The sequence below is a fragment of the Helicoverpa armigera genome, chromosome 13, assembly GCF_030705265.1.
Source record: "Helicoverpa armigera isolate CAAS_96S chromosome 13, ASM3070526v1, whole genome shotgun sequence".
NCBI classification, from domain to species: domain Eukaryota; kingdom Metazoa; phylum Arthropoda; class Insecta; order Lepidoptera; family Noctuidae; genus Helicoverpa; species Helicoverpa armigera.
Genome location: NC_087132.1, coordinates 5,416,977 through 5,443,341, shown reverse-complemented (window position 1 = coordinate 5,443,341; position 26,365 = coordinate 5,416,977). Strand labels below are relative to the sequence as shown.

The 26,365-nt window shown below is 37.2% G+C and overlaps 3 protein-coding genes across 3 annotated transcripts; 2 read left to right on the top strand and 1 right to left on the bottom strand.

Moving 5' to 3' along the window:
- The first annotated feature begins 9,479 nt into the window (after positions 1-9,479).
- On the top strand, positions 9,480-11,959 carry LOC110371573 (uncharacterized). Its single transcript, XM_064037411.1, has 4 exons — positions 9,480-9,601; positions 10,197-10,455; positions 10,760-10,813; positions 11,687-11,959. The coding sequence occupies exons 1-4, from the start codon at positions 9,596-9,598 to the stop codon at positions 11,902-11,904; spliced, it is 537 nt and encodes a 178-aa protein (XP_063893481.1). The 5' UTR covers positions 9,480-9,595; the 3' UTR covers positions 11,905-11,959.
- An 849-nt stretch (positions 11,960-12,808) lies between these two features.
- LOC110371641 (uncharacterized) lies at positions 12,809-20,046 on the bottom strand. Its single transcript, XM_021327989.3, has 4 exons — positions 19,812-20,046; positions 16,209-16,414; positions 14,880-16,131; positions 12,809-13,202 (listed from the first exon to the last, which is right to left on the bottom strand). The coding sequence occupies exons 1-4, from the start codon at positions 19,883-19,885 to the stop codon at positions 13,028-13,030; spliced, it is 1,707 nt and encodes a 568-aa protein (XP_021183664.3). The 5' UTR covers positions 19,886-20,046; the 3' UTR covers positions 12,809-13,027.
- A 170-nt stretch (positions 20,047-20,216) lies between these two features.
- Positions 20,217-25,672, top strand: LOC110371613 (menin). The gene is made up of 5 exons (XM_021327947.3): positions 20,217-20,978; positions 21,138-21,363; positions 21,849-22,155; positions 22,566-22,715; positions 22,799-25,672. Exons 1-5 carry the CDS (start codon positions 20,424-20,426, stop codon positions 23,280-23,282), a joined length of 1,722 nt encoding a protein of 573 aa, XP_021183622.1. The 5' UTR covers positions 20,217-20,423; the 3' UTR covers positions 23,283-25,672.
- Positions 25,673-26,365: the final 693 nt, after the last annotated feature.

Sequence of the window (26,365 nt, the reverse complement as noted above, 5' to 3'; positions counted from 1 at the left end):
ACAATAGTTGGGGCATAGAGGTAGTTATTATTTAGGTACCTACATGCGGGGTAGTCGCTCCCTCCGGCCCTCCAAATTAAAATTGTGGATACCTTTATCTTAAAAGCCGGCAATGTTTCACAATATTGCAAAGAGCTTGCCATGCTTCCCTACTGCCTTACTGATGTAGTAGTCGCATATCGCTACTGCTGTGCTCGTGGTACCGGGTTGCTGAAATACTACTATAAAATATTCTGGGTAGCTGGCTGATCTCCATAGAAAAAACAGCTGCCGCGTCATGTACCGACTTGCGTACTTAATTAACGGAAAAAAACTGAAGAAAAAGAGAGACAATAGTAACTGCCTGTTGAAAGTCTTGTTTATTTGATAAGATCTAACAGTTGCTAGATGTTGTTCGGACTTGTTCGGTAGGATGTCTTATCTAATACTTATCCTCTCGAGCCTTTGTCTCTTTTTTTGTAGTCAGTATTCGGAGGAGTTAGTGATGTCTTCTAAAATCTTTCTTATATTCCATTTATTTTGTGCAGGTTGACAAAACAGGTTGACTTGGTAGTTGCCTCAACAATACCTAAATAAAAGACCGCGATGGCACCTATCTCTAGTATGCACATTATGTATAAAAAATGGTAAGTACCGATGTATTTAATATTTACATACCCAAACGCTGTTCGTAATACTTACCTTCCTACAAAAAAATGAAAGTGATGGCCAATGCACCAACATGTTCAGCCTTTAACATTTATCAGTAAGATTCAATGCTACAGATTGTAAAGAAATAATGTTATTACAGTTACGTAAAGCTTAATTACTGCTATCGTGATTTTGGCTGGTGAATTGCCAGCAACAATGTGCAGTGGATGGTATGACTGAATGACTGCGATTCGTGACTATGTGTGGGTTTTTAATTGAGTTGTGTAAATAAAGCACAATTAACCAACAGTAAATTGTAGGAGGACATTTATTATTTGGCTATTCCATATTGTCAGTGCTGTCTGAATACCTACTATTTCAAGAGGTAACGGTTTTTTCAGGGTAACTGGGTTGTGGAGTAAAACACTGACTTCCAGTTGACTGGAAGCCAATCCCAACATAGATTGGGAAAGGCTAGGCAGTGTCGGTGCAGAAAATGTTTTGTTTGGATGGACGGGGTCCATTGTTCATTAATTTAATACCTTAAATTCAGGAATCAAACCATAAACAAGCTTACCACCTACAATTAAGTTCCCACAGATACCTACAATGAGACTTCCATAACATTAAAACCACTCCGTAGGTTTATGAAGGTACCTTTTAAGTTATTAACTTGCCATCATCTACGGACAACTTTGGATAACATACACAGGTATTAGCTATGTATTTACCTACCTTTTAGTTTGTGAGGTTGCATTAGTTTGCGTCACTTGCAATTACGCTATCTAGTGCACTCTTGACAATCATTGTGTATCACAATGGTATAAAACAGTGAGAAAATACGCAACTAATCCAAACTGTATTCTACGTGTGTATAATGTATTACACTTACCTATGAGATAAATACTTAGCACTAGATTTTGTAATTTATAACACAACTAGCCGTTTCCCGCGGTTTCACCCGCGTCCCGTGGTAACTACTTACTGCCCGTACCGGGATAAAATATAGCCTATGTTACTCGTGGATAATGTAGCTTTCGAATGGTGAAAGAATTTTTAAAAACTGTCCAGTAGTTTTTGAGCCTATTCATTACAACCAAACAAACAAACAAACTTAGTATAGATATAAAATACATACCTACCTACTATTTACTAACTTAAAATAACAGGGTAAATAACTATGTGGAAAACGAGTAGATGAGAACCTACGACCATTAATTTAAAATCTTTCAAGTCAATCAAGTTAAATATTAAAAAAATCTTTATCATCGTCATCCTGCCTTTATCCCAAATAGGTCTTTTTAATCCTAATAAATAAATTGACACGATTTAATGTTAATCGCGTAGGCTTAACATTCTGAAGGGAGGAAGACTTTAAATTTTTTATGTTATTAAAAAGTCTATCCTTCGTATAATTTGTAAACACAAGTAGGTAATCAAGACGTAAGGTGGCGTCATCGGCAGAATTAGAATAGGCCTAACCGGCCTAGTGTACCTAAACAAGTGATATAATAAGTAACCTATTCACGTACTCTTTGTGTCATCGGCCACTCTGACGAAATTATTTCATGAATAGGGTATTTGAGTCCATAGGCAATTGAGGTCATAACGTTGAAGCTAGTAGGTAGGTTGATCACCTCTAGTTTCTGGAAATGGAGTAAAGAATACGAATAAATCATGAGTTTGAACTTGTAGATCTTTACACTATACTTCGTCAATGTCGCCCGCAGTCAGTGCAGGGGATAATAAGGGGATTAAGTACCTATACAATTAACGCAAATATACGAAAGGTGCCAAAGGTGGTAAAAGAATGCTATGAAAGGCTGTGACTAAAAACTAAAACTAAGACTGAAACCATACTTTATGGCTACATACTTTATGGAAGGGCTGGATAAAATTATATCCTAATAAAAATGTGTCCGAAATTGCTTCATTGAATGTCCGTCGCTTTTAAGTGGAGCGCAAATTATATGTGCACTGTGTGCTACACAATTCCTTAAATGGGCTTTACTCAACGTCTCTTATTATGAAAGGAACCTCTTAAATTTGTTTGAGCAATGTAGGTAATACAATATCGTAGGTATCTCTGTAATCACTGCGTTGATCCTTTCCCTGCTCGGTGGAATGATCGCCTTGTTTGCAACACTGGGCGTGTGACAGATTTCGCAGTCAACTAGATTCGTTTGGAATTAACAAATGTTGATCTGGATGATAATGATGATAATAATCTAATAGTTACTAAGTACTTGCATTGCACTCTACTCACCTACAATGTCGTGCAACTAGGTACACTGATGATGCACGTCTTTTGATGATAAACAACAACACATTAGAGGTACTAGATATGGGCATTTGGGCATGTATCGACTCAAAAACTGCGAATGCAATCTAAATGCGGAATGGTTTTTGTGGAATGCTGATTACCTATTTCCCTAATATTTAGTCCTAGTCTGATTCTAACTAACTATTCATTAACCTCAAGCTACCTATTATGCTAATGTTCGTAATAAACTCCGAGAAGGATTAGGTATGCCGGGTATTTAGATTTAGCAGTGTATTGCAACATCACCTAGCTAGAACAGACTGTCGATCATTATAAATTACCTGATTATTATTTGTCGTCAAACATCCATGACCTGTGTAAGTTGAACGTAGGCTGGAAGTTTAGATAGTCTGCTAAACAATCTGTTATTAGGCTTCACACGTACCTAAATATTCAGGGCGCGTAACTCTGATTAACCTCCGTAGACTCAAATAACGACGCGGGAGGCCCTCTTCTTAATTTTGCACTATGACCTTCTACAGAATAGATTTCTTCACTGGCAGGTATGTAGTTGAAAGGCGTAATGTTGAACGATTTATTTTTCAGACTGTTTTAGTTTAATGGTACTTGAAATTGCATTTTATGCTAATTACACATTACTCAGGTAACCAAGGAATTTTTATCAAATCTTAGAATCTTTCTGCACTCATTGTGATTTGCAGTGAAAATGGAGGTCTCATATAAGTGACACTCAACAGCTCTACATGGGTATAATTATATTAGGTAGGCACCTAATTAATTGTCGGTTTACACTTAGGTACGTGGACGACACGGCCAGAGGTTTGTCCTAATCCTAGGACTATAAACAAGATGCTTAACTGCGTTTAGGTAATATAATGCACACCTAGGTTATTTAATCCACATTAAGGAGATAACAGAAACCGTTTTCAGGGCTTCCACATTTCCATGCGTGTCTGACTGTCCGCTTGCATTGTTTGTTTCTTATGTTGACTAGTGCCGCCGATGGAATGATGATGTCCTCCTCGCCGATTATCGGCTACGGCGGCTGTTCTTATGTAAGGAGATTAGCCAACTGCGCAGGACATATTATAGTGCACAAGCATTTGCGCAGACATAGGTGCACTCCCTATTCCTTCACTCTCATAGCCCGATGGGACGGCAATCCGACACGACCGGAAAGAGATCAGGCGCAGGACCGACATTTACGTGCTCTCCGCCGATGGAATAAGACCTAACCCACTTATTATAAAATCATCCATCATCATCCTCCGAGCCTTTTTCCCAAACTATGTTGGGGTCGGCTTCCAGTCTAACCGGATGTAGCTGAGTACCAGTGCTTTACAAGGAGCGACTGCCCTATCTGACCTCCTCAACCCAGTTACCCGGGCAACCCGATACCCCTTGGTAAGACTGGTGTCAGACTTATTGGCTTCTGACTGCCCGTAACGACTGCCAATGATGTTCAATGACAGCCGGGACCTACAGTTTAACGTGCCATCCGAAACACAGTCATTGGTGTCTAAGATATACTTAGAAAGTACATACAAACTTAGAAAAGTTGCATTGGTACTTGCCTGACATGGAATCGAACCCGCGCCCTCATACTCGAGAGGTTGGTTCTTTGCCCACTAGGCCACCACGACTTTTTATTATAAAATGTGGTTTTAAAAAAGTACCAGCTTTTGTACCATCTTAAAACCACCGTCCCGAACAAAATCAGTGGACTGAAGCGGGTACTGCTTGAAACCACGTTTTATAATAAGGTGGAACATGTTGAAGTGTTTACCCGTTAGCCCAAACACTTAGCCTACCTTTGATGAACATTACTCATCTCGATACTTACAGGCAGATTTTTTAGAATGTTTCGTGTTTGTACACAACTTACTCGAATCGTCTTTAACGATCTCCGAAATCGCGACCATCCTGCATCGATTATGTAACTGCCTTTTACTTGAATACAACTCCCAGACATTATGGATAGTGAAGTGTTACGGATTCACTCTAATGATTGTACGTAATGACTTATGGCGTGACCCCCTTATTCTTTCTTATTTAATTACATATTCATTAGAATATAAAGATATTCTTAGAACACACCTAAATAAACAAAAAAGTTTTTGCATTACAAAGCTTACCTACCTATTGACCTATATCTACTGTCATCCAACGTGGTATCTACTGGTAGTGGTGGTGATGCTGCTGCCAGAGCATTGTGTTGGACAATTATTTTCGTTTCTCGCTCTCCAATTTATAAGTTTGTTTTAGGGGCGATTTTTTAATCATCAGTTAAGTAAGCAACCTCTATCTAGGAATAAATGTAGCCAGCTTTCTCAAAAATTCACTGAAGAATATTTTCAGATAAAAGTTATCTGGTGATTGAAAATATATAATAGATACTAAATAACTCCTACTAACCTATTGTTTTCTGATGTCTGTCTGTCTTATATATGATTTGTCTTAGATATCTGTAATTAGAATTACACATAACAAGGAAGGACGATAGCTGCTTATATGTAGTAGGTAGGTTTTAGGCAGGCAGTCATTTTTTGTTGCTAATACGTGTTCATTATCAAAGTACGCTGCGTCAATATCAATTAAATACCAAACTTCCTATCGTAACTCATAAATATACGTTACAGAAGGACGCATTCGGAAATGATTCGTAATTGTAAAGCATGTAAACTTTACCATCGAGATTGAGATGCGTTTGATGAGATTATTATGGTGAGAAGGCCGTGCAACCGTGCAAACATTAATTTTATTATGTACATAAGGTTCTCAACAATGTGTGGCAACCTAAATGTCTTGTAGGTTGATTTCGAAACATCTTTGCTATAGAATTAACTTCGTTCTGTACAATTCGATGCTTAATGACTAAGCCGATGATGACTAAACACTACTTACCTTGCCTTTTCTAAATATTCTCAGAGTAAGTAAGCCGAGTACCCGAATTTAATCTACGGCCTCGTCTTCGAGATGGCCACCCGGCCACAGACCAACAGTCTCAAACTATTTACCATCACTTATTAGACACCAAAGTCCAAGCCGGCCTCGTACTCGGTAGTTCGAGGTTTCCGCTCAATGCCTTCAAAATACTCTAATAACAACAGCGAGATACACTGCGGTCTTTACAGAAACACAGACGGACAAGGAAGTGACCCTAAATGGGAAGAACCTTTTTCTCCAGATCTCACCCTCTATATGCCAGAGATTAAAATTCCTAATAAATGCTTAAGAGTTTTCCAGATTCTATGTCACTAATGCCAAGCCAAAAACCTTTTCATATATATAGTTAATGTTCATTTTATCGCTAAATCTACGTGGATGTCATACCCCGTGAGTTACCTGCAGTGGTTGCTAATGTGCTGTCCACAAATTACTACATCACAGTCAGTTGAGTGCAAATTGCAATGTTTCGCGACAGAGAGCAATATTCATTTATAATGTTTATCATTGTGCATACGTTGCGATATGAAGATGGCATAAAATTACGTGATGATGAATCACGCATATGATCTACTGACTAATGGACGAATCGTTCGTTGACACATGAATCGAGCCATAATAGTTAGTCTGTAACTTACCTACGAGCCGATTTTGCAATTTTCAGTAAGCTCGCGTCCTGAGGGAACTATTTGCCGCCCCCGGATACAAATTTAAGTACAGTGTCAGGCTCTAGATTATCTGATCTGTATATCGGTTCAGTTGTTAAAATACATTAGATTGTTTCGGTGTGGTTTCGGTATATAATATACAAATAATTTAAGTAAACAAATAAACTACTGCCTCGAGGTATACCTACTTATTAAAGTGCATCTGCATTTCCCTCAGCCAATTACTTGTAGGTAATCGGCCGAGGGTCATGTACATAAGCCTCGAAAAATAATATGATATTTTATTAGTTGCCGCAATATAGGTAATCTGTCAATTCTTTATCGATTAATTTAAGGCGGCCAACCGTCCCGCATTCTGCGGGACCGTCCCGCAATGCTTGACGAAATCCCGTTTTGAAATTATTAGTAAAATAGTCCCGCAAAACGTTGTATGCGTCCCGCATGTCCCGCATCCCTATTTTTCTACCACGCTTCTACACAACACCCACCTGCGCGCACGCTCAACAGTGCAGGAACACAGATTACCTATAATATAATCTCGTTCTCTTTATTTCTACTGAACTCGTGAGGCCTAATGATTTTGAAAATAAGACATTAGTGCACGCTGTGACACGATATTGATAGGTTAAATTATAGCTTTTTGCTTACGGTTTTTATTTTGTCAGTTCCGTCCGATCATTTTTCAATGCCCTCCTTTTCACGAAAGGTTAAGTCCCGCATTCAGTTTTCGGAAAGTTGGCCGCCTTAGATTAATTAAATAAACTCAATCAACGAACACCGAGTGTGAACTTTCGTTCATAGAAGGCGAATAGAATTTACACTGAGTAGATACTTAGAAGTACTTCTTATTTTCTTATTAGGAAAGCCCTGTCAAGCAATGTAGGTACTGGTACTGCGTTAGGAGTTGATTGATTGTAAAATTCAATAACAATCTATTTAAATCTCAATAATATTTGGCGCCCAAAATGTTTTAATTCTTGTAATGTTTCGAACACTTCTCTTCTTGTTACTACGAAAATAATGCATAATAATTTAATAATTAAGTAGTAGGTAGGTAAGTACTAAGGCACATAATGCTGTTGCAACAGGTCGTAGGAAATAAATCAACCAGTTAAGGTGCCCATACGCGATGCAGCTTTAACATTTGACATGAAAATGGATTGTTTGGCTGCTATTAATAAGATGTTTAACGGGAAAACTACGCAATCCGTTTTTCATATAAACTCCACGACAACGCTAGGGTCTTGGACGGTAAAGATTTTTAAATATATTATGTAGCAGCTTTGTTGTGGTGTGTGCCTGATCGTACAAAATGAGATTGAAATGGATGGGCAACCTTTTTTTTACAATTTACATTATAATTAAGGATGATAACCTACTTATCTACTATCTATACCTATGTATTAGTTACATGAGCAACTTTATATTATCTCTGTGTCATGTAACAAATTAAACTTTACTAAGTAGAAAAATCCAAATTCAAATAACATTGATTTATCAAAAGTTAAAGGTCAATATAACCTGCAAACACTTTTCGTTGAATATCCAGTCTAAATGCATCATCGCTAAATTAATATTACTTTGAGGTTGAATGCTTAAGATTTTTAACCTTGCCTTTAAAGTTTACACGATGTTCTTTAAAATTACCTTCTAAATTAATTTATCTGTAAGACAAACCACTACACAACATTACAATCATTAACATGATTTAAACCAGTACGTAGTTATAGGTACCTACAAAACTGGGTACAAGTCTGGCACTACCTAGGTACTATCTTCGTCTTTTTTTCACTTTCCATGGATCACTAAATTACACCGCGGTGAATACGAATATTTCACGATCAGAATTCAGATATCAGGATCTTATTTCAGGATCAGGATCTTGGTCGGACATAGGTACAATTTCACCGACAAAGTTCAAAGCACAAGAGTTGTTAGAAAAACAAACGTTTATGTTGCCGGTGAACTTGGGCCATAACGAATCAGTAAGGTTTCCTTCTTGGCTAGGGAACCCTAAAAACTAGATTTTTTTCAAATCTTGAAAATATCTTGTTATGTAAATTTCATTGCATTTTACATTTGCATTTGATGCGGAGACTATCAACTCACGAGCGTAATCAACAAACTGACCACAAATATTGCTCAATATCAGCTTGTGAAAAGTATTGAATGGTTGGTTATATTTAGGTAACCTAATGGTTATGTGAAAAAGATCTTCGTGTCTTTGATAGCATATCTTTGATCAATTTAAGTCCATAAGTAGGTATACTTACTCTACTCCTGGTTTCAAATGTAAGAATACCAGCATACTGCAGATTAAACAGTCGGTCAACCCTCGGGGGTTTGTTTTTTTTTTCGTGAATTCAATCAAAGTTTTTAGTCAGTCGGATATCGGTCAGATACTTATCTGATGATCGTTGTTATGTGCGATCTACCATTCATTTTCATACCTATTGATTTATAAGACCGAACAAACTGTCAGACGGCTTTGCAGTGGGAACCTTAAGGGGGTATCATAAGGAAGAGGGATATTTTAAGGTTTGTTAATTAAGAACTGTTTACACAGACTACACCGTCATTAGCCACTGCCACACCACTGCGTTCATTAGCACAAAGTATATGTACAATTCCTTAGGATGGTATCTAGCTACTTAGGTATACAATATCTTAATAATCTGTCGCCGGAAATAATATTTAGGTATAGGTAAAGATACTTATGACCTAAATTAGGTTCAGAACCCAACAAATGGTTTTATATCGGGACCCCAACTACAGTCTTTAATCAGCGTTTCAAATAGAAGCCCAGTGCTATTTAGAAAGGTACATCGATTAAAAGATCGAAACCATGATTAAAGCTCTGTGGGTTCATACTAATGTCTAGTAAATCGCAAGTCCGGCAAATCGCAGGGACAATGGGTTGCGTCACTTGCGGCCGCGCAGCAGCTTCCGTTCGCCTCTTCACGGCTCTCGACGGCCGCGAGCGGAGCACCCGAGTGGGAGATGCTACATCACATATATAATGCGATAACAACGACCCCTCAGCAAGCAGTTTGCTCTCAGCTTCACCATGAAGGTAATATACTATTTAAAATCTTTAAAATAATAACAATTTTTCACAGTATTTACCTATAAAATGTGCAGAAACTATATAAGACAATTTAAAAAATATATAGGTCAATACCACAGTTCCCGCAAGTTGTGCCTCTGACCTAACTAGCATTCTTTTGTGTCATGTTACAAGCATCTGCGTAGACGAAAATCAGATTGTACGCCCAAAACTATTGTGGGTATAGTATATTGGTACCTAAGCAACTTTTATTTACTTGTGTAGGTATTCATACCACTAAGTAAGTCTAAGTAGGTACCTATGTCCTATGTTCGTAATATTAAATATTTGGGTACCACAAAGGTAAACAGACGACCGCGTTAAAATCTATCTGTGCAATGAATTCTTTCCTCCTTTCATTCCACTGTAACCTCTTACCTATAACACTTTCAATTTTTTCGCATCATTATCATGAGAATAATTGCCTGTTTCTATGTTGTTACCTCATCATTTTTTGGTGCATCTTGTTTTGATGCTTTTGTTATTAGTCGGTCAAATTCTAACGATCTCGAGGACTACAGTTTGGAAACGATGAATATTAAATTTTCTTCTTGTTTTTCAGGTGTTCGTCTGTCTGCTAGCATTAGCGGTGGTCGCCAAGGCCGGCTACATCAGTAGCGGAGGCTGGTCGGGCGGTGGTGGTGGCGGCGGCGGTGGCTGGTCCGGCGGCGGTGGCAGTAGCGGCTGGTCCAGTGGTGGCGGTGGCGGCTACGGAGGCGGCGGCGGCTACGGCGGTGGTGGCGGCGGCGGCTGGAAGCTAGGAGGAGGTGGTGGCGGCGGCGGCTGGTCCGGCGGCGGCGGCGGCGGCGGCAGCGGTGGACGTAAGTTATTTTTCAAACAACTATAAAAATAATCTCGGGATAGTCGGTAAGATGTGATGTCTTCAGACTCCTAGTTCAACACCATACTTACCACCAGTGTCTTCTGTTAAATGACAACTGACATCTTTTATAGCCATAACCATTAGTGATTTATCTAGGTCTCACTACGACTCTCAAAGTCAGATTAAAGAACTTTGACCTTTGTTCATCTTATGGGCACGTTATGGGTTACAATATTGCACGCCCAGTGCTTAGATACTAAGCAATCAATATAAATGTAACGTTAGATTTCTTTTGTAAACAGAGGTGAAAATCATCAAGATCATCACCACTGGAGGAGGCGGTGGCGGCGGATACGGTAAGCAACTTTTGCACATTCGTACAGAGACCTAGTTTTATAGTTTGTTTGTGTGCGATTGCCTCATCAACAGGCTACAGGTTTAGTATACCACATGCAGTGTAGCACTCGCGATTAAACTCACGTTTAACTGACCTCGTAACGAAGATGTCACGACTTCTCGGTGAACCTAAAGTACCTAAGTGCTTCGTACGTCTACGTCAAAATCGATCGTCATCTTTGTCGAAAATCAATTCGTGTATGTAAACGCAGTACCTGTTTATTTCTACAATTTCAGAAACTGGGTAGGTACTTATACCTATTGATGGTTTTACCTAGTAAAGTAGTGGCTCACCTACAAAATCTAATGCTCAGAGGTCGAGACTTCATCTGTAGGGTCATCCATTCGCTCAGCGATCACAGTTTGCGAATTTCGCAACTAGTGAACTTAGCCTGGACATTACTATGGTTTTGCGGTAGGTACCTACATAGGTACAAAGTACATACAAGATGGTAAACCTGGTGATACAATGGAAATACCAAGTCATTTTACGCAATCTTAAAATTATTTTAATGCAAAGTTAGTGAGTAAGTATTTGACCGCAGGTCAAGGTTTGGGACTTATTTTGTAGAGAAGGCATTGACTTTACAATATTGCAACATCTATAATGATAATTATCTCGCGAACTGTGCATTAACTTTTCGAGCATCATCCATTATTATGACTGTCAGTTCAGTACGTACCTAAGCAGTTCACATTGGTTGATATTGAATATGGATCTTCTGAGGGCTGTTCTCCGAGGTCAAATCAGCGTCCCAAGGGAAACGTCGACGGCGCGTTTAAAAAACGTGCTGTGCATAGGCCCTAATGAGTAACATTTTGTTGTACGGCAGGCGGTGGTGGCTGGTCTAGCGGCGGCGGCGGCGGCGGCGGCTGGAAGTCAGGCGGCGGCGGCGGTAGTGGCTGGTCTAGCGGCGGCGGTGGCGGCTGGAAGTCTGGCGGCGGCGGCGGTGGCGGCTGGAGGTCCGGCGGCGGCGGTGGCGGCTGGAAGTCCGGTGGCGGCGGCGGCGGTGGCTGGTCCAGCGGCGGTGGCGGTGGCGGCTGGTGGTGATTTCCTCACTACTAATGTTATAGCCAAATTTCCGACAATACAGTGATACCTCCGATATTTTTGTTTTATTCCCTAAGTACCTATGTAGTTCAATTTAATACTTAATTGCATCCGATTACAAACACCAGCATAAATACCTATCCAGTTTGCGAAAAGGCTAGGCAGATGTTGACACTTATCATTCTGAATATTTAAGAAAAATTAAACATTTCGTTTTTTTTTTCAACTATACACTTTTTATCAAGAGCAGTCTACAGCAGTACCTACCTACCTATTTAGAACTTATGGAATTCGAGTTTCGATTTCGATTGCCATCATCAATTTATTTGTAAAAAAAAGTTAGACGATAAGCAGAAAGAAGTTTAGTTTTGTCTATTCACAAACATATTCCTTCTGGGGTCTTGGTCCAATCTTATCCTAGTACCTATGCAAACATTCACTATCACGAAAAAATGTTTAGCATTCTAATATTTTTAAGGCTCTTTGCTGAATTATTAACATAATACGAGTGCCAATTACGAAATGATCGGTCTTTACAAAGTGATCGTTTCTTGTGTGTAGCGGCAATAGGGTAGTGTCCAGGGTCGAAATAATAAAATAATATTTAGTCCGCTTTTTAGATAATCAAAAAATATTGGATACGTATTTTTTCTTTTTTTAATTAAACATAAAATGACAAAGATAATACACTTCAAAAATTAGGAGTGGGGGCCTTTTACGTCACAGTCAACTTTAACACGCTATATCTTAACAAGTTCTGATCCAATTTAAAAAAGAAAAAATATGTATCGCTTAATTTTGGACAATCTACAAGACGGACTAATTATTATTTTTTAGGAAACTAGCCTATTTGGTTCGCCTGGAGCTGGGAACCTGACTGGGAATATATCAAATAAAACAACCATTAAAAAAGGTAGAAATATAATTTAAATCATTGCCACTTAACAAATAGGTACTTAACAAATTCTAGTGCACAAAAATTCTGAAACATTAATTTACGAATGCTTAATTTTAAGAGTGTTCAAATTCCTTTAAAAACATTTTAACAACATGCTAATTGATGTAACAAGATGAAATACAATTCCATTGCATGTGTTCAATCAATATAATGTAATGTTTTGTTTTAATGTTTCTTGTAATTTTTTTTCTTTTTAGAGATTTGTTTTTTCATTCTGTTGGGATTGAAATTCTCTTTCTCTGAAGAGTCCGTGCTAGTGGGTGTGATTCCTCGAGGGCCACGTCGAGGCTGGATATCATGTTGCTCAATGTTCGCCACTTCACTAAGAATTCCATAGTCACTGTAAGAAAATTTATCATACATGTAAAATATAAACTCTTTTGCAAAAAAAACGGGCACCTATGAGAAATCTTGGTTTTAAGGACTTCACGTGTATTTCATAGGGTTTTAATGACGGTAGGATGTTACTAGCATCAAAAGGGCTAGCCAAGCATGCGTGAGAGTGTATTCTAAATTTGAATTTCGTAGATTTCCTAAGAAACTGGTTCAACCTTGTTTTGGACTAATTCCTGATAGACAGTTCGTAGGGGTTTTGAATGTTTTTGATGTGATTTTCGGAAAACTGATAATGCAGTTTTAATTAATGATTAATGTACCTTTCTGTTAAATCTAAACATTTTTGAAAAACTATCCGTATTTGATAAAATTTTCACCTGCTCTAAATGGTCAGTGCTGATGATTGATGGCAATGTTAAGAGTTTCGGTATTTTTGTGTAAAGCGTTCTATTGTTGAGATATTGTATCCACGCGGTTTAAAATATCCCTTTCTCATAAATAAACACAATTTAGAGGAGTATCAATATTTTGGGCTGCAACGAAACCAATTTAAAGTTAGCAGTGCCGTTCACAAGTCGGCTCCTATCAGACTTTGACATTTTGAAAATTCTTGAAATTCTACAAAATACAGAAAATAACGCATAGACTGTGAGTTCGAGGTCTTAAGGTCTCGTAATCACTGCTTTTTAAATAACCTCGCCTCTTGAGAAACCCCGTAGACCTCTAAAGATCTATGAGTCTGAGCGTTCAAATATAGGGTTTTCATCCCACGGACATTTTATTCAATAAACCTATCTACTCCAAGGTTTTCTGGTATCCACAGCATTTTTCCGCTTAAATCATAACAATAATTGGCTAACTGATCATTAAAAAAAAAACATACGTTTGGCCAATCATTTTGAAGTCATTACTCCCTTTCAGCTAAATCATCGTTTAGTAACCCGACACCTACGGAGTTATCGAGAGCTTCAACGCGGCAATAATTTGACTTTTTGGATAGACCCTTCTCATTATTTTTCATATGGTTATTTTTGCATTTATCGCCAAATTTGGTATTTTTTTTATGTCAAAGTGTGATAGGAGACGAGTTGTGGTCTGGTTCTGCTAACATTAAATTTGTTTTGTCGCAGCCCAAAGTACTGATACTGCTCTAAATTGTGTTTATTTATGAGAAAGGGTTATTTTAAAACGCGTGGACACAATATCTAAACAATAGAACGCTTTACGCAAAAATACCGAAACTCTGAACATTGCCATCAATCATCAGCATAGACCATTTAGAGTAGGTGAAAATTTTATCAAATACGCATAGTTTTTCAAAAATGTTTTGATTTAACAGAAATGTACATGAATCATCAGTTAAAACTGCATTACCAGTTTTCTGAAAATCACGTCAAAAACTTTTCAAAACCCCTACGAACTGTCTATCAGGAATTAGTCCAAAACAAGGTTGAACCAGTTTCTTAGGAAATCTACGAAATTCAAATTTAGAATACACTCTCACGCATGCTTGGCTAGCCCTTTTGATGCTAGTAACATCCTACAGTCATTAAAACCCTATGAAATACACGTGAAGTCCTTAAAACCAAGATTTCGCATAGGTGCCCGTTTTTTTTGCAAAAGAGTGTATATGATATATGAATAAATTAAATTTATTAGAATTACAATATTGTTAACTTACGATTCCTCACAAGATCTATGGACATCAACTTTGACAGGCAATGGGCCACTTGTTTCAATTTCCATATCGCTTTCTGATTCTGAAATAACTAAATATTTGTGTGGTTTACTTTGCTCATCCCTATTGTCATTCTTCTGTACCTCATCTTCAAACAAATCTACACTTTGTGTATCTGATTTCTGTGAAATAACATATTCACTACTTTCTTTTTGATACTGGTTTGAATATTCAGTGTTGGCAGTATCCTTTAGTTCAAATTCATGATCTTTAGGTACAATATCACTTATATCTGTTTGAACTGAAACAGTATTCTTTGTATTTAGCTTAGAACTATGTAGATCAGTTTTAAAAATCTTAACTGTAGTTGTAAAATTGACACCATCAATAATTATTTTCACTTCTTTAGACTGGCCAGAGGACTTAGAAACTCCATCATTGCAATATGTACATGTCTCAGCAATTAGGCCCTTTTTATAAAAAGGTACCTTTATGTTTGGATTACCTTTGCTTTGTATTCCATCAGATTTGATCAGAGATTGCTTATTTGTACCAAATAAACTTTTGTTATCACTATACTCTAGGTTAACAACTGAGGTAGATTCATTTTCTTCATTTTCATTGGCTTTAAGCACAGCCAGCCATGCATTTTTATCTTTATCAATTTCCACATCTTGTGAATCATCAATTAAAATTGGATCATTATCCATAAAAATACCACTTTCATCATAGTCACATTTTGATTTAATATCATATTTTCCAACAGCTAGATTAGGCTGATGTATTTCTTTCTTTACCCTCTTACTATTTTTATTAAGTTCATTTATATTTGATTTTAATTTAGGACTTTGGAGAGCCAGATTTTTAACAGTTGTTTTAAAGTGTTTTCTTTTTCTGCTATTGTTACCAATTAACACATTTTTATTTTGTAGTGTTTTATTACTTTTTGGAATGATTGTACCATGATCTACTTGTGTGTTGACATTTAGATCTCTGAATGGTCTTCTTGTACTGTCACTCTCAATATTGTTGAGCCACTGTTGTACATATCTTACAGATTTTTCCATTGTCATATTTTCTTTGTTGTGTGATGTTTCTTCACCAGGAAATTTGGATGAGATTCTGTTTTCTTTATTTTTATGAGAAAATAATGTAGTTCTTCTTTTGTTCTCATACTTTACTGGTGCTTGAATACATTCTGGGAACAATTCTTTTTCAATTCTCAGCTGCTCAGACAATCTTTTATGTTTAAACACTGAAATAATAAAATTTATTAATCAACCTATCTTAAGGCAAAAGTTTTTTTTTTATATAAACCATAGGTTTACCTACCATCTGTGTTAAATAGCTTTTCACAGGTTTTTCTCAGTACTGCTGCATTTTTCACTCTCTGTGTTAAGGGATTATCAAATTTAGGCTGAGTATTAGAGCCTTGAGGTGGAGTGAGGCAGATGAGGCAGTCTTGTGCGTCCACGGCACAGTCTTCACATGCAGTATGTCCACAGGGATATCTTACTCGATTACCATCAAGCTTATCACTATGCACAAAAGATAATTTAAATAAAGGAACAATACACATATCTATTATTGTATGTACAACCTCTTTGGTTAGGTATGTACATAGCCGAAAAATTGATAGAAGTGTGTAAAAAAAAAAAAATGTAATGTCAGTTGTTGTTGTAAAAAGCTTGTTATGTGTGAATTTATGAAATTAAATATATAATTGGACTCTCTTGAAGACTTTAAGACTTTTAGCATCCATTTGACGGCGGAGGATTTTTATTCCACAAATTACGCATCTGCATTAGGTTACGGGCCAGCGGAAAATCTTTCCCGCCAATATGGAAAATTTTACAACTAACATTCAAATTGGTCAGCTCAAAGGCAGTGAAAATTGGGCTACATGGAAGTATAAAGTTTCCGTAATGTTGCGTGGCACAGAAGGCGCCATGGAGGCAGCAGAAGGAAAGCTTCGGAAGCCGATTTTAGGAACAGGCGATGGTGCAGTGATGGCCTATAACTCAGAGTTATTGAAGTATAGGAAGGCAAACAGCAACGCCCTGCTCATACTGACGAGTAACATGACCGAAGAGACGCTGATGAAAGTCATGAGGTTCGAGACAGCATATGAAGTCTGGGAGGAACTTCATAGATTATTTGATGGACAGTCCGAAGATCGAGCATACACGTTATGCATGCAGTTTTTCAGCTATAAAAATAGTTCAGAGGATGTGTCGACAATGATGTCAAAACTGAAGAACATCTGGAACAATTTGAATGCCGAAATTTTGAAGACTGATCCCAGTATGAAGTTACCAGATATGTTTTTGATTTGTAAAATTTTGGATTCCCTCGATGAAAAATTTTTTAACTTCAAATCCAGCTGGATGCTGTTAAACAAACAGGAGAGGACCATCGAAACACTAACAGCACAACTCTGTGGGTACGAGAGGGCACTTGGTAATAATCATAATGAAGAGACTGAAGAAGTGCTCGCCTCTACCTCTAAGCCGCAGCTAAAAGTAAAATCCAGAGACGAGAATTTGAGGTGTAGGTACTGCTCACAAAAGGGACACCGCATCAAGAACTGCAAGCAGTGGATCCAGGATGGCAGACCGAAGAAACCACCTTCACAGTCTACGTCGACGAAGCAGCAAGTGCAGAATATTACGCTGATGATATATACTTGCTCAGAGGATAAAGATGCAGAACATTGGTATGTGGACAATGGTGCCACAACTCACGTAACCAATAGGGAAGATATATTCATCAATTATGAGGACTTTGGGTCGAACCACACCGTAACGACGGCAGACGGCACCGTAGTTCCTGCAAAAGGGAAAGGGTCTGTGGTGGTTGAAACAAATGTTAACGGCAAAATTATGAAGCTTACCCTAAGTGATGTCTGGTACGTGCCAAAACTTACGAAAAATCTGTTATCTATGCTAGCTGCACAGGACAAACTGCGAAACAGTACATTTATTTCCACAACTAAAGAGTGCAGATTGGAACTAAATGGTCAGGTTATTGCAGTAGGTAACAGGGAACATAATGGTGGACTGTATAAGTTACAGATGAAGACAGTTCTACCGAGTAAACCTGTACAAATTAATGCTGTTGATCCATCATGCTTACTCCAGCTATATCATGAGAGGTTTGGTCACCAGAACAAGAAGTACATTAAAGATCTTGTTAAGAGGGAACTGGGGATTAATCTAAATCTAGAGAGTGATGTACAGTGCGAAGGATGCATCTATGGTAAAGCACAGCGACTGAAGTTTGGCAAGAGAGAAAGAGCTAATATGCCTGGAGAGCTGGTACACGCTGATGTATGTGGACCATTCCCGGAAAGCTATGGCAAACATCTCTATTTTGTTCTTTTTAAGGATGATTACTCCGCGTTTCGTCACGTTTTCTTCATTCGCAACAAAAGTGAAGTAAAGGACAAGCTTAGTCAATTTTTAAAAGAAGCTAAAAACGCTGGACATATAGTTAGAACATTATTGAGCGATAATGGTGGAGAGTTCGACAATAAAGCTGTTCGAGATATCCTTCACAAGCAGGGAATAATCCAGCGACTCACGATGCCATACACCCCTGAGCAAAATGGGAGCGCAGAACGAGAAAACAGGACTTTAGTAGAAACCGCTCGATCATACATGCACTCGGGACAGGAGTTTCCACAAGCCTTGTGGGCAGAGCTTATTAATACAGCTGCTTATGTTCTCAATCGCACTGGACCCACTAGAGAAGCAGGGAAAGTACCGTACGAGCTTTGGTATAAGAAGAAGAATCTCTCACTTGCGTGTAATTGGTAGTGAATGTTACTTCCACATTCCTAAGCAGAAAAGGAAGAAGCTACAGAAGAAAGCTATTAAGGGCAGACTTATCGGATACGATAACGACGATGGGTATCGCATCTGGAATGGAAAAAAGACCGAAAGATCTAGAGATGTCATATTTAGTCCAAGTATCGAATTGAGAATCCCAACTGCATTGCCAAGTCTTCAAGAAGAAATGGATTTACCACCAATTAATGAACCAGGTAGCAGTGAGACAGAGGGAGATTTCGATCTGATAGAGACAGAGGGAGTGATCTTATCGGAAGATGTTCCAACGCAGATAAGTTCACCAATAAGAGAGCCAGAAACTCGTGATAATGAGACTAATGAACGTGCTCTAGAGGGAGAGTATGATACAGCTACCAATGACGAGGCTGTATCAGGAGATCACGTTCATGATGCTTCAGAAGCAGATCAAGCAGAAGAGTTCATTGATGCTCAAGAGGAGATAAGGGAACCTGAAGTTCACAGGTATAATTTGAGAGACAGATCAACCCTGAGACCTCCACAGCGGATGAACGATTATATCGGCCTGATTGAATCTGATTACTTTGGGAAGGACGCCTTGGGAAGAGAAGACAGAGATGAGTGGCTGAAAGGCAGTTTCCAGACTTCGGCTCGTGGATTTTCAAGAAAAGATTGGGATGCATTAGGCATCCGAATACTTCTCATCAATTAGGGAAAGTATTATTGTATGTACAACCTCTTTGGTTAGGTATGTACATAGCCGAAAAATTGATAGAAGTGTGTAAAAAAAAAAAAATGTAATGTCAGTTGTTGTTGTAAAAAGCTTGTTATGTGTGAATTTATGAAATTAAATATATAATTGGACTCTCTTGAAGACTTTAAGACTTTTAGTATCCATTTGACGGCGGAGGATTTTTATTCCACAAATTACGCATCTGCATTAATATCAAGCACATAAACAAGAGAAAGTTGTTAGTTAAAATTACGTTCTAGATGTAGATGTCTACAAAAACGTCTTTATGGTATTATAATCAATATTGGCGGATATATTAGTATTTGTACTGCATATTTATCAAACGGAAAATAAATCAGACTTACTATCAAACCGAAATATTAATAAACTTACCATATACTACATTGAACTTTCTCAAGTATGTTCTTTACATTTTGAATGGTTTGATCGATATCCGTGTTATTCATGACAACTGTTTCATTATCTTTATCATGGAAACATTATTATACAACTATATAAACAAGATTTTTATTCAGTATAGTACAATTTACAAAATATGTATATTGATCAACAATCAATAAAACTTTCAATGATATGGCACACAACTGTCATCCATCACAATTTTAATTTGTCAAAGTCAACAACGCACGTCACCGCACCTCTATGCATCTCTCCATGAAGGAAAAAAAACAGAAACGATGATTCGATGAGTACATGAATTTATTGTAATATCTTATTAATTGGAAATACCTAATTACGTTTAAAGAAACGCATGAGGCACTCATGGTTTTTTTTTCATAAATAGGAGTCATGTGGTACTCATTGGACTCCAGTAAATAAACTCAATAGCCTTCGTTTTAATTTAAAGAAAAAAAAGTTAATTCTACACAAACACAAATACAACAAACGTCTAAAAATAAAATAATTACAAGCCGGCAAAACGATCGGAATTTCCACAAATTTAATGTATTTTTGAGAAATATGTAAATAATTGCGTACTGAATAATGGCGCTATTGGATTATAAACATTATTTCCCTATAGATAGCATACAAAAAGTATGTGATCTGTTTGAAGAACAACTACGCAGTGAGAAAGAGGCAGATTTGGCTTTGTTTTCTATTATTGTTGGAGCCGTAGAAAATAATTTGACTAATGTAAAGAACAGCGACAAAGAAATGAATTTAGCGGCAAATAAAGTTGGCAAAATGAAGTTTCCATCTGTTGAATACGAAGAAGTAAAGTCCCTGCATGAACGGTTCGTGTCACTGATGCGCGGAGGAGTTGATGTGAAACTTTTAAATGGAGTGTATACCACCCGAGACTTGGTCAAAAGAGTTGCAGATGTGGTTTGGAATTCCCTGACTCGCAGTTATTACAAGGATCGAGCACACTTGCAGTCTATTTATAGCTTTTTAACAGGAAATAAACTAGACTGTTTTGGTGTAGCTTTTGCAGTAACTGCCGGCTGTCAAGTTCTCGGCAAACAGGATGTTCACTTGGCTCTATCTGAAGATCATGCTTGGGTTGTTTTTGGAAAAGACGGTACGGAAACAGCTGAGGTATGTATGTCAACACAGCTCATCGCCACTTAGGCAATAAAAATTGTTTAATGATGTGAACTCTGTTTTAATTAATTCAATTTATATTTTTACAATACTCTTATCTCACATTATCTAAGACAAAAGTAATACTTATTGCTATAAATATTGTAATTTTAGGTTACTTGGCATGGCAAAGGAAATGAAGACAAGCGTGGAAGATCGGTTGGCGATGGTGTATCAGCTCGATCATGGTTGTATGTAGCAGGCAAACCAGTGATATGCACCAGAGTAATGGAACTTGCTGCCCTTGTGTCTTCAATCAATCCTACACTAACACAGACTACTGATGTCCACGAAGTTGCACAGATGCAGCATAGACTACTGTGGTTATTGTATGACAATGGTAATAAAATCACAGCTTTTTCCACAATATCACTCATTTTCTGTGTGAACAGAACCCCACAATATAATAAAAAGTAGTATGCCCGTTCTCAGGCGATTAACACTAGATATACAGACAGATTAACTTTTGCATTTGCTATAACGTTAGGGATAAACGTATTATCACAGTATTAAATTAAATAATTAGAAATAATAATAAACTAGCCGTTTTCCTGCGGTTTCACCCGCGTCCCGTGGGAGCTACTTACCGCACCGGGATAAAATATAGCCTATATTACTCACAGATAATATAGCTTTCTAATGGTGAAAGAATATTTAAAATCGGTCCACTAGTTTTTGAGTTCATCCATTACAACCAAACAAACAAACAAAGTTTTCCTCTTTATAATATTAGAACAGATAATTCCTGGGCGGCAACTTCATAGATTTAATTTTAGACGTGTAATGGCTGGCAGTAGTATGAACCTGCAAAACAATATGTTCCAGGTCATTTGGATGCTTACCCCATGGCATTGGGGAATCTTGGAGACTTGGATGAATACATGAAATTAGCCAACTGTTCTGTGGCTGATGCAGAATTGCCTCTTACTAATGATTCGGAAAATTTACGACCTGATGGTACACAGAGGCCGGATCCTGCTACACTCTATGCCCAAGCCATTCGATCATCTAGAACTAATTATGAAGATCGTCATGTCTATCCATACACATTCCAAGGAGGTCACTACCACCGTAATAAAATGTACAAAGAAGCTTTTCATGCATGGGCCTGTGCTGGAGATGTCATCCGACAGTATGTATATTTCTTTTTTATTTTCTTAGCTAAGAAATTATTGGTCTATAATTTGTATCTTTTGCAAAAAGTCACTAAAACTCACAAACAAAAATTCTATCAGTTTGAAGTTTAGTTTTTAAGACACATCTCTTTCATTCTCTTTTTATTGTTTCCCATGTTTGTTGTGTTGAGTTATTGTTTAAGTTTAAGTAAACCAGTCTGTCCATTTAGTTTTTATTATTTCTATCTAGATGACAATATCATTAGAATATCAAGTTCCTGATGCTGCTCTCTTGTCATTCATAGTAAAATCATATAATTATGTCATATGCATTTCTGTTTGGGTACACCTCACTAGTAGTTAAACAATCGATTTTAAAAGGTATTTTATCAAGCAAAAATAAAGAAATATATGTTCCTCTTTACAGCTACAATTACTCTCGTGATGATGAAGAAATCTATAAAGAGTTTTCTGAAATTGCAAATGAACTAATTCCACAACTAATGAAAGCTGAAAGCTCTGGACACTCTGCTAGATCCATTTTGAAAGATCCAGAGTGCTTTGCATCATTGCTAAGGTATGTTTTTTTTATTTTAAATCATCAAGATTGTTGTTTCTTGTAAAATCCATTTAATATCTGGTCATATTTATAAATTCTAGATTCTATGATGGTATCTGCAAATGGGAAGAGGGTAGTCAAACACCAATACTACATATTGGTTGGGCGAAACCCCTTGTAAGCACTATATCAAAATTTGATGCTGAAGTGAGAGCTCAAGTCAACATTATATGTAAAACTGACACAGATGACCACTCAGAGTCAACAAAAGCATCAGAGAATGAAAAAGAAAATGGCGATAATGACCAATGGAATAACAATTCTGAGAATACCGAGATGACAGTGCGTGAACAACTTACGGCTGCAGTTAACAGCCGGCCGCGTGTCACACTTTACAGCCATAAAATGGCAGCCCTAAGACCTCTACTTCTAGCTGAACGATTAAACACTCATGCGCTGCAGTTACAATTAACAGCGCAGAGTCAGTTGCAGCGACCTCAGGCGCCAACCAAGAAGAGACATGTTGATGACACCAACGCGTCTGTACCGACAGCACGTGCCAAGCGAGCTCGTCGCGAACGTTGAAGGCATTGGTAATAATTTGAATTTGGAACCGAATACGCTTCTCTGTTAGACTGGTACGAATTTACAGTCACGAGTATTAATGGTTGAGCCACTTGTTGTATTCGTATTTTACACGTGTAATATGCAAGTTTAGCAGCCGTTACCTAACGACAATGCTAAGATCTAGCCATAGTAACTTAAAAATATATGGCTTCTGTGAAATCGATGTTTCAACCGTGATTTCTTTACTTACATAGGTTTTCAGAAGTAACGCGATACAAAAACTTTTCAAAAGGCTTTCAATTAGATTGAATAACGATATAGAATTATTATTGACTAATTTATCAAACATTTGTGCATTTGGATGTTATCGTGTTGCTAGTTTACGAGTGTAAGTGTAGTAAGTGAAGTAGCTTAGCCATTATTGTCCGTGACTGTACATATATGAGTGATGTATACAAAGTATTTTATGTAGTTTATGTGTTTCTATTAGATTGTTAATGTTGCTACATTATTTATTCTGGGTGATAACATGTATTTTTAGAGTCGTCTTTAAAACTGATTAATCCACAAAAATTATCATATTATTTAGTAAGAAATATTGTCTTAAGATCCATTTGGGTCAGGAGCATAAATTTACATTTAAAAAGTTTTGTAGCATGAGATATCCGCGTCGTCAAGACGATGCATTTTACTTTAAAGTTAATTCAACTTAACTAGATGTATGACCTTTGCCATCAGTTGCTACATAATTATTATTCAATAGTAATAATTAAATATTACATTTCATAGTAAATTATGTTTTAGATTAGTTCAGACCTCGGGTCACGTCGTTTATGACGTCAAACGTCAAATTTTTGGAGGACGAGAGAGTGGCGATATTCAATATTGCACAAAGTGTAATGTTCGTCACTATTATCGTACCCCCGATCCTTCAGTAATAACAGTGTATAAGTTTAGCTGCATTATAAGAATGTTAAGAGCTTGTGGAGTCTTATGACATACAGAAGTTTTATTTTATAACATTCAGTCAGAGATCTACATCCTGGACTAGCCAGTGGCTGGCCACTAATTTATCCATATAAAAATGTTTCGCTCATTTGTTTTCGTTATTCAAATAATTAATTAAGCCGTTATATATTTTAAATAGAGGAAGCTTCGTACAGTTGTACCGCATCCACTATTATCGCGGAAATCCCGCCTGACCACTAAGTTCATTTTTGAATGTCTTTAAGGGGGATGGGACTAGATAAAAACTAAGTTTTATCTCCTGGGTCGCAGGATCCAAGAGTGAACAAATTGCAAGAGATCAGGCGAAAAAGACCGCAGTAGTACACACATTTTTCAGATTGACTTAAAACGCCTTAAAAGAAGAGAGTAGTTTGCATTTAAATCTTTGCCTAGATATAGTGTAATATTCATGAAAATTTTGTTAGTATGTAGGTACATACTTGCTAATGTGGTTTTAAGAATAAAGTCAAATTTAATTAAACTTATTATTAATTAAGTAGTTTATGTAGGTATACAAAATGTTGATGACAATAAATTCAACTTCCCTTGCCTCTACACATTCTCAGTCGTCATATAAAAATAAAATTATATCATGGTATAAAAATAATGGCTCCAAAAAGCGGCCTCGCTGTTGCAGCTCTCTTGTCCAATTTCATGCCATTTCGTTTGTTTAAATTTTTCACAACTTTATTTAATTAGGCCGTTAAATTCTTATGATGTTAAGTTTTTTTAACACTTTTCAATTATTCCTATGAATAAGTATTGTCCGTGTTTTCTTTTATTGTCGATTGTCATCAACACTTTGTATATCGCAGCCAACAGGTTGTAATATCCGTTCAACCAAACAGTTAGCCAGTTGGCTGCGTCAATACTGGAGTACATAATATAATAAATGTGACCGTATGTTAAACAATTATGAGCAAATGTTAGACGTAGATGTGTATGTAGGTTGTATGTTCAAATATGAGATCATATTGTGGTCATTCTTAGTTTAAAAGAATAATTAACAATGTGTTATGGGAGACATTTCTTTCACTTTGTTTTATGGGTATCTCTGCTTCAATTTATATTGTTCAAAAAACGGAGAATATTGGATGTGACCTACCTTCCATGACACTAGATAGTTTCAAGTTTTATTCTTGACATCTTTTTAAAATTATAATATTTAATACATCTATCACTTCAAGTATCATAATAGCATTCACAACTAACTGCATAGTAAAGACAGTTCATAGAAAACAATAAATGCAAATTCTTTGTATCGACTTTGAACAACCCTTTCCAAAAATGCCGATGTACAAATGTTTACTGTTCGATGTAATTAAACACCTACTGCATCAATTTTATTGAGACAACAGGATAAGTCATAGTTTGGTATACCAAACACTCTGTTTATAAAACATTGATAATACCATGGCCTCAAATATATCTGTGAAGAAAAAAGTTACTCTCAAGTAGGGCTGCCATCTCGAATTTCGCCAAACCCGGACAAACATTAGAAAAACCCGGACATTTGGCGTAAATCGCATTTTTTCCCCGAAAGAGTATGATTTTTTTTAAACAAAATAATACCTAATTTGTAATCTATTTACTATTAACATTTACTTAAATTCAATGAGGTGCTTCCTTACATGAAAAGTGTCCGCCGTCCGGGTTTTCCCTGGACACTTCTTGAAACCCCGCCCGGACGGCCCCCGGACGGCCTCCAAACGAGGACAAATCCGGGGAAACCCGGACGGATGGCAGCCCTACTCTCAAGTCTCATAACATAACTTAAGTACTTAGTCTGTTGTACCGGGATATATTGAGTTGACAGTAGACAGAAGATACTCTACTTACAATACCTAGCACATCTTTTCATTTAATGTGCAATTATACAGAGATTGATTTTTAAAATACAGTTTTTTGGTACTTCATTTCATATGATGATGATTTATTATTTAGGTTAAACCTATTTTTAAACTCGTTTGATGTTGTTTGGTACCTTTAAATGTAGTCTAAGTAAGACCTCTTGTTAATAATGTAACAAAAGTTACAAATTCTTGGCCTTTTGGTGTGGCACCTATTGTTTTCTAACCTGGCTGTCACTGTTA